Genomic DNA, 15607 nt, shown 5'->3' with positions numbered 1-15607 from the left:
GTGTGTGGCTCAGTGGCTAGTCATTTGCCTTTCATATGTCGGGTCCTTGGATAGTCCCACAATTGCAAACATTTTCCTTATTTCCTAGTTCAAATCGCCCTGAAGATGGAAAAATTTAGTTTCACTATTTTTGAATGAATAAAAATGACAAAACTTAAAACAAAAACAAAAAAACATTGGAGTAAAAGGGCCACCAGTGGTACAGTGGTCTGAATGTCAGCTCTTGATGTGGGAAATCCTGGTTTGAATCCCTCCCTTAAGGTGGAAAAATTATTTATTTTAACTGGTTTTTCAATGGAAAAAAAAAATACAAAAATCCCACAAAAAAGAGCAGCAAGTGTGAAAGGGCCGGCGGTGCAGCGGTCTCCAAAAAACTGAACAGGAGCCTTGAAAAGACTGGTGGTGGTGGTAAAGTTCATTAGACTCAGATTGCAACGGTGTAATTCACACAAATCCCCACAGGAGGGCGAAACACTTTTATGTTCATTAGACACTTTTATGTTCATCAGCCTCAATTTGCAACGGTGTAATTCACACAAATCACCATAGGAGGGCAAATCACTTTTACGTTCATTAGTCTTAATTTGCAACGTGCAATTCACACAAATCACCACAGGACACTTTTGTGTTCATTAGACTCAATTTGCAACAGTGCAATTCGTGGAAATTACACAGAGCATTTTAGGTCGTTTGACATTTTGCAAATCAATTTATTTTAACAGAAGTGAGCACAGAACATCGATAGTGTAAACAGATTTGATTGGCTGCTCATGTTGCAATGTGAAATATGTTTTTCTGCCCTCACCCTCTTACAGAAGTGTAGTGCATTTAAGCTCATTAGGCTCAATTTGCAGTGATGTAATTCACACAAATCACCACAGGAGGGCGAAACACTTTTGTGTTCATTAGACTCAATTTGCAACGGTGTAATTCACACAAATCACCACAGGAGGGCAAAACACTTTTATGTTCATTAGACTCAATTTGCAACGGTGTAATTCACACAAATCACCACAGGAGGGCGAAAAACTTTTATGTTCATCAGCCTCAATTTGCAACGATGTAATTCACACAAATCACCACAGGAGGGCAAAACACTTTTATGTTCATTAGACTAAATTTGCAACGATGTAATTCACACAAATCACCACAAGAGGGTGAAAAACTTTTGTGTTCATCAGCCTCAATTTGCAACAGTGCAATTCACACAAATCACCACAGGAGGGCAAAACACTTTTATGTTCATTAGACTAAATTTGCAACGATGTAATTCACACAAATCACCACAAGAGGGTGAAAAACTTGTGTTCATCAGCCTCAATTTGCAACGGTGTAATTCACACAAATCACCACAGGAGGGCAAAACACTTTTATGTTCATTAGACTCAATTTGCAATGGTGCAATTCACACAAATCAACACAGGAGGGCAAAACACTTTTATGTTCATTAGACTAAATTTGCAACGATGTAATTCACACAAATCACCACAGGAGGGCGAAACACTTTTATGTTCATCAGCCTCAATTTGCAACGATGTAATTCACACAAATCACCACAGGAGGGCAAAACACTTTTATGTTCATTAGACTCAATTTACAACGATGTAATTCACACAAATCACCACAGGAGGGCGAAACACTTTTATGTTCATCAGCCTCAATTTGCAACGATGTAATTCACACAAATCACCACAGGAGGGCAAAACACTTTTATGTTCATTAGACTCAATTTGCAACAGTGCAATTCACACAAATCAACACAGGAGGGCGAAACACTTTTATGTTCATTAGACTCAATTTGCAACGGTGTAATTCACACAAATCACCACAGGAGGGCAAAACACTTTTATGTTCATTAGACTCAATTTGCAACGGTGTAATTCACACAAATCACCACAGGAGGGCAAAACACTTTTATGTTCATTAGACTCAATTTGCAACGGTGTAATTCACACAAATCACCACAGGAGGGCGAAAAACTTTTATGTTCATCAGCCTCAATTTGCAACGATGTAATTCACACAAATCACCACAGGAGGGCAAAACACTTTTATGTTCATTAGACTCAATTTGCAACGATGTAATTCACACAAATCACCACAAGAGGGTGAAAAACTTTTGTGTTCATCAGCCTCAATTTGCAACAGTGCAATTCACACAAATCAACACAGGAGGGCGAAACACTTTTATGTTCATTAGAATAAATTTGCAATGATGTAATTCACACAAATCACCACAGGAGGGCGAAACACTTTTATGTTCATCAGCCTCAATTTGCAACGATGTAATTCACACAAATCACCACAGGAGGGCAAAACACTTTTATGTTCATTAGACTCAATTTGCAACAGTGCAATTCACACAAATCAACACAGGAGGGCGAAACACTTTTATGTTCATTAGACTCAATTTGCAACGGTGTAATTCACACAAATCACCACAGGAGGGCAAAACACTTTTATGTTCATTAGACTCAATTTGCAACGGTGTAATTCACACAAATCACCACAGGAGGGCAAAACACTTTTATGTTCATTAGACTCAATTTGCAACGGTGTAATTCACACAAATCACCACAGGAGGGCGAAAAACTTTTATGTTCATCAGCCTCAATTTGCAACGATGTAATTCACACAAATCACCACAGGAGGGCAAAACACTTTTATGTTCATTAGACTCAATTTGCAACGATGTAATTCACACAAATCACCACAAGAGGGTGAAAAACTTTTGTGTTCATCAGCCTCAATTTGCAACAGTGCAATTCACACAAATCAACACAGGAGGGCGAAACACTTTTATGTTCATTAGAATAAATTTGCAATGATGTAATTCACACAAATCACCACAGGAGGGCGAAAAACTTTTATGTTCATCAGCCTCAATTTGCAATGATGTAATTCACACAAATCACCACAGGAGAGCAAAACACTTTTATGTTCATTAGACTCAATTTGCAGTGGTGTAATTCATGGAATTTACCACAAGAATGCACACAGCATTTTAGGTCTTTTGACTTTTTCAAATTAATTTATTTTAACAGAAGTAAGCTCAGAACATTGATAGTGTGAACAGATCTGATTGGCTGTTCATATTGCGTAGCGTTACGAGAACACTCTTCTGCCCTCACCCTCTTGCAGAAGTATAGTACATTTACTTTCATTAGACTCGATTTATGTTGGTGTAATTCACAAAACAACCACAGGAGGGTGCAAAATATTTAAGTTTCTTAGATTTGATTTGTTCACAAAAATCATTGCAGAAATGTGCAACCCATTTAGCTTTTTTTTTTTTTTATTTATTTGCGAATGTTTTCATAGAAAACAGGACACTTCATAGATAGTGTAAATGGTTCTTATTGGCTGTTCATGTTGCAGTGTGAAATATATTTTTCTGCCCTCACCCTCTTACAGAAGTGTAGTGCATTTAAGCTCATTAGGCTCGATTTGCAGTGATGTAATTCAGAAAACCACCACACACACACAATTTCCCTCAAGATTTGGAAAGTTTTCTTTCACTGTTGTTTTTACATAATAATGACAAAACTTAAAAAAAAAACTGAACAGTAAGGGTGAAAGGATCAACGGCAGTCCCTAAAGTGGGCAATTCTGTTCAAATGTCCTTTAAGGTGGAGTTTTTTGACAATAAAAGAGACGAAACTCAACAAATTCAACAAAATACGTGAAACGGTCGGTGGTGCAGCGGTCTGAACGCCAGCCCTTGATGTGGGAATTCTTGGTTCGAATCTCTCTCGAGGTGGCAAAGTTATTTCCTTTCACTGGTTTTTCAACAAAAAAAGACAAGAATGCAAAGAAAATAATACACAATTGTGAAAGTACCAGTGGTGCAGCGGTCTGAACGTCAGCCCTTGATGTGGGAAATCCTGGTTTGAGTCCCACTTGAGGTAGAAAAGTTGTTTAATTTCAGTGGTTTATCAATTAAAAAAAGGATAAAATTCCCTCCCCCTAAAAGACCACAATGAGAGAATGGGCCAGTGGTGCAGAGGTCTGAACGTCAGCCCTTGATGTAGGCAATCCTTGTTTGAATCCCTCTCTGGAGGTAGAAAATTTGTTTAGTTTCACTGGGTTTTCAATTAAAAAAAGGACAAGAATCCAGAAAAAAGACCCCTTGGTTGTGAAAGTACTAGTGGTGCAGCGGTCTGAACGTCAGCCCATGATGTGGGAAATGTTGGTTCAAATCCCTCTCTCGAGGTGGAAAATTGTTTAGTTTCACTGGGTTTTCAAATGAAAAAAAAAGACAAAAATACCAAAAAAGAAACCAGTATGCAAGAATGGGCTAGTGGTGCAGTGGGTTAAATGTCAGCTCTTGACGTGGGAAGTCTGGGTTCGAATCCCTCTCTGGAGGTAGAAAAATTGTTTAGTTTCACTGGGTTTTCAATGATAAAAAGGACAAGAATCCAGAAAAAAAAAACCTTGGTTGTGAAAGTACCAGTGGTGCAGCGGTCTGAACGTCAGCCCATGATGTGGGAAATCCTGGTTCAAATCCCTCTCTGGAGGTAGAAAATTGTTTAGTTTCACTGGGTTTTCAATGAAAAAAAAGACAAAAATACCAAAAAAGAAACCAGTATGCAAGAATGGGCTAGTGGTGCAGTGGGCTAAATGTCAGCTGTTGACGTGGGAAGTCTGGGTTCGAATCTCTCTCTGGAGGTAGAAAATTTGTTTAGTTTCACTTGATTTTCAATGAAAAAAAGGACAAAAATACCAAAAAAGAAACCAGTATGCAAGAACGGGCAAGTGGTGCAGAGGTCTGAACGTCAGCCCATGATGTGGGAAATCCTGGTTCAAATCCCTCTCTGGAGGTAGAAAACTGTTTAGTTTCACTGGGTTTTCAATGAAAAAAAAGACAAAAATACCAAAAAAGAAACCAGTATGCAAGAACGGGCTGGTGGTGCAGTGGTCTAAATGTCAGCTCTTGACGTGGGAAGTCTGGGTTCGAATCCCTCTCTGGAGGTAGAAAAGTTGTTTAGTTTCACTGGGTTTTCAATGAAAAAAAGGACAAAAATCCAAAATTAAAGACCAGCATGCAAGAACGGTGCAGAGGTCTGAACGTCAGCCCATGATGTGGGAAATCCTGGTTCAAATCCCTCGCGAGGTGGAAAAATTGTTATTGTCACTGGTTTTTCAATGAAAAAAAGGACAAAAATACCAAAAATGAAACCAGGCTGCAAGAATGGGCTAGTGGTGCAGAGGTCTGAACGTCAGCCCATGATGTGGGAAATCCTGGTTCAAATCCCTCGCAAGGTGGAAAAATTGTTATTGTCACTGGTTTTTCAATGAAAAAAAGGACAAAAATACCAAAAATGAAACCAGGCTGCAAGAACGGGCCAGTGGTGCAGAGGTCTGAACGTCAGCCCATGATGTGGGAAATGTTGGTTCAAATCCCTCTCTGGAGGTAGAAAATTTGTTTAGTTTCACTGGGTTTTCAATGAAAAAGAGGACAAAAATACCAAAAACGAAACCCGGCTGCAAGAACGGACCAGTGGTGCAGTGGTCTAAACGACAGCCCTTGATGTGGGAAATCCTGGTTCGATTCCCTCTCTGGGGTAAAGAATTGTTTACTTTCACTTGATTTTCAATGAAAAAAAGGACAAAAATCCAAAAATAAAGACCAGCATGCAAGAACGGCCCAGTGGTGCAGAGGTCTGAACGTCAGCCCATGATGTGGGAAATCCTGGTTCAAATCCCTCTCTGGAGGTAGAAAATTTGTTTAGTTTCACTGGGTTTTCACTGGAAAAAAAGGACAAGAATCCAAAAAAAAATAGTAGTCAGTGTGAAAGTGCCAGTAGCTCAGCGGTCTGAGCATGTCCTCCCTGAACGGAAGGACCTGGGTTCGATCCCCCGTCTGGTCACTGAAGCACGGTTGCGTGACGGTCGTCCGGTCGTGAGCTGTGACAAGCTGATCAGAGCGGATCAGATCACGACCGGAAGGATGAGAGAAGGCAAGACACGAAGGGGGGAGTTAAGATCCAGACCGCTCCCCCTGGGACTTCTCAGACAATATCCAGCAGCGGTTATGGAGCACAAGTTCAATTTTTCCTTTTATACTTATAAAAATTCCAGACAGAGGCTAAGTCGATAGTTTGAGTGTGGCTTTTGGCCACTCCCCTTTAATCTTGACCAAAGAAACAGCAGGATTCAGCCCAGCTCCTCCCCTCATATCATCCAATGGAAATCTCAGATGCCACCTGCTTTCCTCTGGGGGAAACACCCTCAAACCTGCATTTGTAGGGCGTTTCCCTTGAGATGATCCACGCTGAAAAATTCAGACTACAGCTGCATCATATTACAGACATTCATACGTGAACATGTGCTAATAAGCTGAACTCCTAATGAGGAAAACCTAATTGATTTTAGCTTGGCAATTAAGTTACAAATAAAGCTTGCCAAAAAACAAAAAAACAAAAAACAAAAACTACTATAGATGCGGGCCAGTGAACGACAGATGAGCCCACACCTCATTTGAACTACTGATTATATGTAACAGCATGTGTTGATGTTTGGAGAGCCGAGATCAGCTGGAAATCATGAACAGCACACAAATGTCACATTTAGCCTTTTATTGTGCACACAAACTCACTGCAGTTTGTAAATAACATGCATTCAAACAGAAATGGCTGGTCGTAACCTTTATCCCAGTGAAAGGATATGAGCTGGTACCGTTATCAGACACGTCCCAGAGTTCTTGTCAAAGGCACATTATGGCAGCAAACGGAGTGCGCTCCAATGACTCCAGAAAAAAGGTCAGAGGAATAAGGGTTCAGCAGTTCAAGAGAGTACTGTAGCTGCTTCTCCTGTCACCTCCTCATGACCTCCAGCAGTTCTGACCCAGAAATCCTCTACAAACACACAGCGAGACAATCAGAAACACTTCAGGTGAAATTAAATGATCAGTCATGAGGACACTGCTGCAATTTATACATTTCAGGTGATCGGGGGATCTGTAAGGTATAATAGATATCAAATGGATCTACTTTAAAAATGGGATTCAATTTGAAAACAACTGATTAAGAATCACAAGTCAAGTGTTTTTTATAAAACACTGTTGCGGCCACATATAAACAAAACTGCATTTTTATGTTATTAAACAGAACATGTCATACAGTGTTTATGTGAAAACAGACTTAAAAATGAAGTCTAAAAGTAAGAGCATCTAAAGCATCTTTTTTAAATATTAACTTAAAAATAAGAACTTACAATATTCAAAGAAGACTTCTCCTTGTGCTCACGCTGGTCCTCAGGTGGATTGAAAATTGGCAACAGGCTGTCGGATATTAATCACATTTTCAGCCAATTAGATCACTGCTTGTAAGTCCCGCCCACTGCTGACGAAACAATCTGAGATTAAGCAAAATAAACTTCTTAAAATCATAAATCTTTTCACAGGGAGCAAACAACAATTTATTATATGCTGTTGAAATAAAAATAAATTAAATGAGCAACTTTGTGGAGAAAACGAAGTTTAATGATATCCTTTTCAAATTACAACAGATCTGTATGATCACGTGATGTGATGAACAGAAGTACTGTACCTTTACCTTTAGATGGACATCGTTTAAATGTAAAGATGCTTGCAGACAGCAAAAACACCACAGAAAAACCAAATGCACACATGCTAGAGCTTACATACACTAACAAGTTCAGTTAAGCAGCATGAAGAGGTGAGATTCACAATCTGATTCCAGATTCCAAAAAAAAGAGCAATGCAGGTTTTAGCATTGTTGTTTTTTTTATCATCAGACTATAGTCACTTGTAGTAATATTTTAACATTTTTAATTAAAATACCATTTTAAAGACTGTTTTCCTCTCCAGTCAAAACAGGAAGTAGAAAAGCATGAAGCAGCAGAAGAACATCAGAGCTTCACACAACTGCTGATTCTAACATGAATCCAGAAACCACTGCAATATCCTTCTTATTCCACTTTATAGTGTGAAGATCAGAGGAAGATTCATTCAAAGACTAAAAAGGTAACGCTACAAAGTGATTTGCTATACAGTGCAAGCAATTAATTTGACAAGAAAAATTGACAGCAGACATCCCAAGTCTCCCGGAAGTTCCGGGAGTCTCCCGCATATTGATAGCGGCTCCCTGATGCCCGCAAATTAGTTAAAATCTCCCGGAATCTAGAGCGAGCGAGCAAGAGCGCTGGGGGGGGGGTACCTCCCTGAAATGACTTTTTGCAGGTTGGGATGTCTGTTGACATGAAGCGGAAAGTTACTTACAGGTGAGTCGAGTAACACTCGATTCGATTATATTCGTCTGTGTGTCGATTTTATCTGCAGTTAAGCTGGAATATTTGCTGTTAAAGTGACATTAAGAGCTGTCATCTCATCTGCAGGATCATCAAGCGTAATGGTGTCAAGCAGCCAAAGTGTCAGACTGAAGCTGAAACACGCTTCTGCCGTCTAGTGGAGCGGATGAAAAACTGCACTTTACCTTCTACCATTCTACTTGTTATAGTGGCGAGATCACATTTGAGTCTTTTAATCATGAAGCAGAAACAGAAAGTGACCATCTTTTACAAAGCCTGAGCCTAAGTTACTTCACACATATACACTGGATACAAGATCTGTGGTGCAGAAGACAAATGTCTGCCTTTGAACAAGGAAATCTGGTCTTTTGTGTATATAAATATATTTTAACAGAATAACAGAGTGGACAGAAGAAAAACCCTATTTAAAGTTCATTAGACTCGATTTGCAGTGCTGTAATTCACACAAATAATCACAGGAGGGCAAAACGATTTTAAGTTCATAAGATTTGATTTACAGCGGTGTAATTCACAAAAATCACCACAAGAGGGCGAAACTCATGTTCATTAGACTCAATTTGCAGAGGTGTAATTCACAAAAATCACCACAGGAGGGCGAAACTCATGTTCAGTAGACTCAATTTGCAGAGGTGTAATTCACAAAAATCACCACAGGAGGGCAAAAATCTTAAATTAATTATACTAAATTTACAGAGGTGTAATACACAAAAATCACAGGAGGATGAAAATCTTAAGTTAATTAGACTAAATTTGCAGAGGTGTAATTCACAAAAATCACCACAAGGGCGAAAATCTTAAATTAATTAGACTAAATTTGCAGAGGTGTAATTCACAAAAATCACCACAAGAGGGCGAAAATCTTAAATTAATTAGACTAAATTTGCAGAGGTGTAATTCACAAAAATCACCACAAGAGGGCGAAAATCTTAAATTAATTAGACTAAATTTGCAGAGGTGTAATTCACAAAGATCACCACAAGAGGGCGAAAATCTTAAATTAATTAGACTAAATTTGCAGTGGTGTAATTCACAAAGATCACCACAAGAGGGCGAAAATCTTAAATTAATTAGACTAAATTTGCAGAGGTGTAATTCACAAAAATCACCACAAGAGGGCGAAAATCTTAAATTAATTAGACTAAATTTGCAGTGGTGTAATTCACAAAGATCACCACAAGAGGGCGAAAATCTTTAATTAATTAGACTAAATTTGCAGAGGTGTAATTCACAAAAATCACCACAAGAGAGTGAAAATCTTAAATTAATTAGACTAAATTTGCAGAGGTGTAATTCACAAAAATCACCACAAGAGGGTGAAAATCTTAAATTAATTAGACTAGATTTGCAGAGGTCTAATTCACAAATCACCACAAGAGGGCGAAAATCTTAAATTAATTAGACTAAATTTGCAGAGGTGTAATTCACAAAAATCACCACAAGAGGGTGAAAATCTTAAATTAATTAGACTAGATTTGCAGAGGTCTAATTCACAAATCACCACAAGAGGGCGAAAATCTTAAATTAATTAGACTAGATTTGCAGAGGTGTAATTCAAAAATCACCACAAGAGGGCGAAAATCTTAAATTAATTAGACTAGATTTGCAGAGGTCTAATTCACAAATCACCACAAGAGGGCGAAAATCTTAAATTAATTAGACTAAATTTGCAGTGGTGTAATTCACAAAGATCACCACAAGAGGGCGAAAATCTTTAATTAATTAGACTAAATTTGCAGAGGTGTAATTCACAAAAATCACCACAAGAGGGCGAAAATCTTAAATTAATTAGACTAAATTTGCAGAGGTGTAATTCACAAAAATCACCACAAGAGGGCGAAAATCTTTAATTAGACTAAATTTGCAGTGGTGTAATTCACAAAGATCACCACAAGAGGGCGAAAATCTTTAATTAATTAGACTAAATTTGCAGAGGTGTAATTCACAAAAATCACCACAAGAGGGCGAAAATCTTAAATTAATTAGACTAGATTTGCAGAGGTGTAATTCAAAAATCACCACAAGAGGGCGAAAATCTTAAATTAATTAGACTAGATTTGCAGAGGTCTAATTCACAAATCACCACAAGAGGGCGAAAATCTTAAATTAATTAGACTAAATTTGCAGAGGTGTAATTCACAAAAATCACCACAGGAGGGCGAAAATCTTAACTTAATTAGACTAAATTTGCAGAGGTGTAATTCACAAAAATCACCACAAGAGGGCGAAAATCTTAAATTAATTAGACTAAATTTGCAGTGGTGTAATTCACAAAGATCACCACAAGAGGGCGAAAATCTTTAATTAATTAGACTAAATTTGCAGAGGTGTAATTCACAAAAATCACCACAAGAGAGTGAAAATCTTAAATTAATTAGACTAAATTTGCAGAGGTGTAATTCACAAAAATCACCACAAGAGGGTGAAAATCTTAAATTAATTAGACTAGATTTGCAGAGGTCTAATTCACAAATCACCACAAGAGGGCGAAAATCTTAAATTAATTAGACTAAATTTGCAGAGGTGTAATTCACAAAAATCACCACAAGAGGGTGAAAATCTTAAATTAATTAGACTAGATTTGCAGAGGTCTAATTCACAAATCACCACAAGAGGGCGAAAATCTTAAATTAATTAGACTAGATTTGCAGAGGTGTAATTCAAAAATCACCACAAGAGGGCGAAAATCTTAAATTAATTAGACTAGATTTGCAGAGGTCTAATTCACAAATCACCACAAGAGGGCGAAAATCTTAAATTAATTAGACTAAATTTGCAGTGGTGTAATTCACAAAGATCACCACAAGAGGGCGAAAATCTTTAATTAATTAGACTAAATTTGCAGAGGTGTAATTCACAAAAATCACCACAAGAGGGCGAAAATCTTAAATTAATTAGACTAGATTTGCAGAGGTGTAATTCAAAAATCACCACAAGAGGGCGAAAATCTTAAATTAATTAGACTAGATTTGCAGAGGTCTAATTCACAAATCACCACAAGAGGGCGAAAATCTTAAATTAATTAGACTAAATTTGCAGAGGTGTAATTCACAAAAATCACCACAGGAGGGCGAAAATCTTAACTTAATTAGACTAAATTTGCAGAGGGGTAAATTCACAAAAATCACCACAAGAGGGCGAAAATCTTAAATTAATTAGACTCAATTTGCAGTGATGTAATTCACAAAAATCACCACAGGATTTTAATACATTTTAATTATATCAATAATTAACTTAAAAATAATTTTAATTGTAAAAATAATAATTGTAACTCGAACGACATTTAGAAACTAGTCATGTACTAATAGTGATATAGTGTCATAGCTCAATTTCAAATGAGTGTGAAGTTATTCATCATTTAACACAAAGCACTTGATAAACCCCGTTCAAAGCACTCGTCATCTCTGCAGAGGTGCGCGCGATTTACTATTTCCTTCTCTCGATTTATAAATCATGTAAATCGAAGGAACGAAATAGTAAATCGTGCGCACGATTTAGCCTTCTATTTTTTTTTCCTGCATGTCATGTCCCGGGCTCCGTACAAACCTCACTTTAACTGCTCTATTGGAAACTCTCAGGATAACAGTGAAAGACAAGCTCTTTCATGTGTTCAGAAAAGAGATTTGTGGCGCACAGGTGTAGCGCTTCCTTACAGGTTCAGAGATTGTTGGTTCGATCCCAGCCAGGTCTCTGCGATAAGCGTGAATGTGGTGTGAGTGTGAACAACATACCCAAAGGAGGGGGATACCAGTGTGGCCTCCCACTGGAGCGTCCGGCACAGTCACCAGCAGTGGTTATGCTTTTAGACACAACAGAAAAAAATAAATTGTATATAAATATGTTCAACCCCGTCCCTTCCCCACCCGTTTAGGTTCCCATCATTTGCTTTTCAAATGGGAGGCCCTTCAAAAAGAAAATGATGGGAACCTACATGTTCAGCACAGTAAAACATTACATTACCTGTCCATGAGCAGATGACCATCATTACAGCCAATGTCTATCTGTGAAAAACCGGTGATAACTGGCTCCCTCTTGTGGTCAACAAGTGTATCAGACAGCAGTATTACAAGAAACACTGAACTGGTACTCAGAGTCGATGGTTAAAGGACACAAATTTGTATTTTATATGTCTTGGCAATGCATCATATGTCACGGTTGTTTAATATGTTCATACTCTCTCCCTCAAAGTCAGTACAGTTTTTATGAATCTAATTTTATCACAAAAAAACAAAAAACAATAAACGCCCACAATGAGATCTGTTACTCAAGGTAATGATTATTAACTCTCTTTATAATTTATTAAAGACTCTTACATCGATTTGCCACATTCACCAACAGTGCAGTCTGTACAAGTACAACAAATCAGTGTACATATAAAAAATGTGGTAGAGCTGTATTTGGCATGGATCATCATAGGTAGTTTCATTTACACAGCACCTTCATTTAGTACAAAACAATGAGAATATAAAAAATAAGAAATGATATGCAAGACAAACCCTGTAACATAAACATGATGAATAGTGAGGTGCCGTATATAACGCTGTTGTGATGGAGAGGGCACAGATGTTTCTTCACAAGAACTTGTCAGAAGAGAATGTGACACTTAACAAGGAGATAAAACAAAGCCTTAAAAACCAGCACCATTTAGTGAGTAACATGTCTAGTGTGGGTGACGGTAAAGTCACCAAGGACACTTTGAATGTGTGTATTGTGCTGCTCAGGGGTCTTTGTGTGATGTGCAGTAATGCTACATGGGGACAAAAAGAGGTGACTCACTGCTTTCTCCAGACGCCCTCCTGTTTAACACGTGATGCCACAGAGATAAAGAAACAACCAATGGAGTTTTAACACACAAACTCTGAATGACAGTACACAACCGCTTTTGAAAACTCATGAAGTGCTCATATTTACATAAAGATGAAACATTTCCACAGTTAGACACAATGAGTGACCATATAAATAAATATTGATCATTTCAGAATAGTATATACGTTAGAATACTGTAGTTGTGCGGTTATTATACATAAAGTGTGCTTTAGTTATTGGAAAAGATATTCTTTCATTCCATATATCCACACATATACATATGTGTGTGTGTGTGTGTGTGTGTGTGTGTGTGTGTGTATTGTGTATATAAATTTATATATAGCACCATTCCATATTCACATATAGATCTCTATTTACAAGAATTCATTACAGAACAGGAATGGCTGACCCTCAGTGCTTTGAGTATTCATATGTCGATCGTGAGTCCACAGTAATCGTGTCGGTTTAATAAGAAACAAAAGTCCTATAATCATTAAAGTAGGATCACTGGGCCTGTAGCAGACCCTCCCACTGAATAGGTTGGGAGAACACCTCTCTTTCAAGCCACATCTCGTAGCTGTAATGGAAGTCTTCTGGCAGGTCGACGCGCTGACCTAAAACGCTTTGGAGGCAATTGTCCACTGGTGTAAACTCGCTGTTCTGACTCTTATCGTAACGTCGCGTGTTGAATTTCTCGATGCTCTCACGCAGTGCACACTCCTCCGCCTGGAAGTCCCACGGCCGAGCGTCGATATCTGGCAGGAGTGAAAGAAATTTAAGAGCATTTGTGAGCTATGATACACAGCATGTATTACATATGACCCCATTCAGACCCTAAACCAGGGGTCGGCAACCCAAAATGTTCAAAGAGCCATATTGGACCAAAAAAAACAAAAAACAAATCTGTCTGGAGCCGCAAAAAATTAAAAGCCTTATATAAGCCTCATATGAAGGCAACACAGGCTGTAAGTGTATATTAGCTATATTAGCCTACAATCAAAATGACTAAGTAGGCTACAAATACATAATGAGGTATTCCCGAGGTATATATTTAAAAACTGCTGAAAGCTACAGAAAAAAGCAGCAAATGGATCACTGCAATTCACAGAAACAGCTGGACTCCAGGCAGAGAAACATGATTTACAGTTATCATTTTGTGTCAAATTGTTGGATTTTGAGGTAAAATCATTCCATATATATATTGTACTGTTATATATTATGTTGACAAATCATCAATTAAATATTTTTCATCTTATATTCTGCATAATTTAAAATAAACACTGACAAAAACTATACTATAAAACTATATGTTTTAGGGCTGGACAATATGACGATTTATATAACATTGATATAAGTGATTACGCGGATTTAAACCTACCTATATTGTAGTTATATAAAATATTCACAGGCAGATTTGCTTTATGTGTTTCCCCGCCGTCGAAATCAGGTACATATAAATGTCAGGAAACACGACTCCTGTCTACATGTCAATATCCATGGATTAGGTTTATTTGACAAGTTGTAAGAAACATGCATATCCTCTATTGCGCCGCGCTGAAACGTGTGTCGCAGGCTATGACGCAAATCTTCTTTGACAGAAATGTTGAAATTTAATATTCTACACATTTTTACAGCATTGGAAAACGTTAAGAATGTTTGTTGCATGTTTGTCCTCCTACAGAAAACCATATGAAAACAAAAAATATATCCCCCCCCATCTTTTTCCATTTTCATACATTTTTGAAAAAGCTCCAGGGAGCCACTAGGGGGGCGCTAAAGAGCCGCATGCGGCTCTAGAGCCGCGGGTTGCCGACCTCCGCCCTAAACCTTCGAAGGCCATGAAGTAAAACTGAAGCAGAGTTAAAAATTAGATAATTAAGCGATTAATTAAATGATGATTGAGCATTAGTGATGAACACCTGCTGTTAACAAGCAGAATCACTGCAGAATAACTGTTTACACTATTTAGAGAGGGACCATATGTACTCTAAGCAGAGTTGATTTAATTCTGGGGATTTTGCTGTGTACAGTCTTCCTCCCTGAAGTTAAGTGTCTTGCTCAGTGGCCCTGCTCTGCTCCATCACCCATAATAAAAAACAGATTTTTACCGTTCCCGTATGCCCAGTCGTCATTGAGCCGATGTCTGACTTTCTGGTAGATGGCGGACATAGTTTTCATGTTACTCTTTCTCCACTGTCGCCCCAGATACTTGGTCTGGATCTTGAGGAGTTTGAGAACATACAGCTGCATCATGGCCTGCTTGACTTTGAGCGCCCTCTTCAGGATGGGAGCAGACTTGAACACCACGAGCATCTGTAAAGGTAAGAGACACAAAACAAACCAATGTAAATTGTACACAAAACATAGATATGTATTAGAAAATGAGACTTTAAAGCCTAGTTTCACAGACAGGGCCTAGCCTAAGCCAGGATTAGGACCATAGGACTCAATTATTAGAGCATTTAAGTAGCTTTTATAAACGTTGACTAGAAAAAAATGCAAGATGCTTTCGA

At 38.1% G+C, this 15607-nt stretch overlaps 1 protein-coding gene across 5 annotated transcripts in view; it reads right to left on the bottom strand.

The window, feature by feature from the left end:
* Window positions 1–6562: 6562 nt before the first annotated feature.
* Window positions 6563–15607, bottom strand: part of strip2 (striatin interacting protein 2) — a 33855-nt gene continuing 24810 nt past the window's right edge. For 3 of the 5 annotated variants that reach the window (XM_048154727.1, XM_048154731.1, XM_048154732.1), the window contains 6 exons: window positions 15203–15407; window positions 12249–13849; window positions 12020–12087; window positions 8242–8424; window positions 7215–7355; window positions 6563–6856 (listed from right to left, as the gene is read on the bottom strand). In XM_048154727.1, the coding sequence (XP_048010684.1) occupies window positions 13599–13849; window positions 15203–15407 (456 nt within the window). In that variant the 3' untranslated portion in view covers window positions 6563–6856; window positions 7215–7355; window positions 8242–8424; window positions 12020–12087; window positions 12249–13598. The remainder of the gene's footprint in view (window positions 6857–7214; window positions 7356–8241; window positions 8425–12019; window positions 12088–12248; window positions 13850–15202; window positions 15408–15607) is intronic. The other 2 variants (XM_048154730.1, XM_048154729.1) reach the window with 2 other exon arrangements.

Source organism: Megalobrama amblycephala, linkage group LG14, assembly GCF_018812025.1.
Source record: "Megalobrama amblycephala isolate DHTTF-2021 linkage group LG14, ASM1881202v1, whole genome shotgun sequence".
Taxonomy (NCBI): Eukaryota; Metazoa; Chordata; class Actinopteri; order Cypriniformes; family Xenocyprididae; genus Megalobrama; species Megalobrama amblycephala.
Note: the sequence above shows the minus strand (reverse complement) of the source record. Positions and strands in the feature narration are given on the sequence as shown.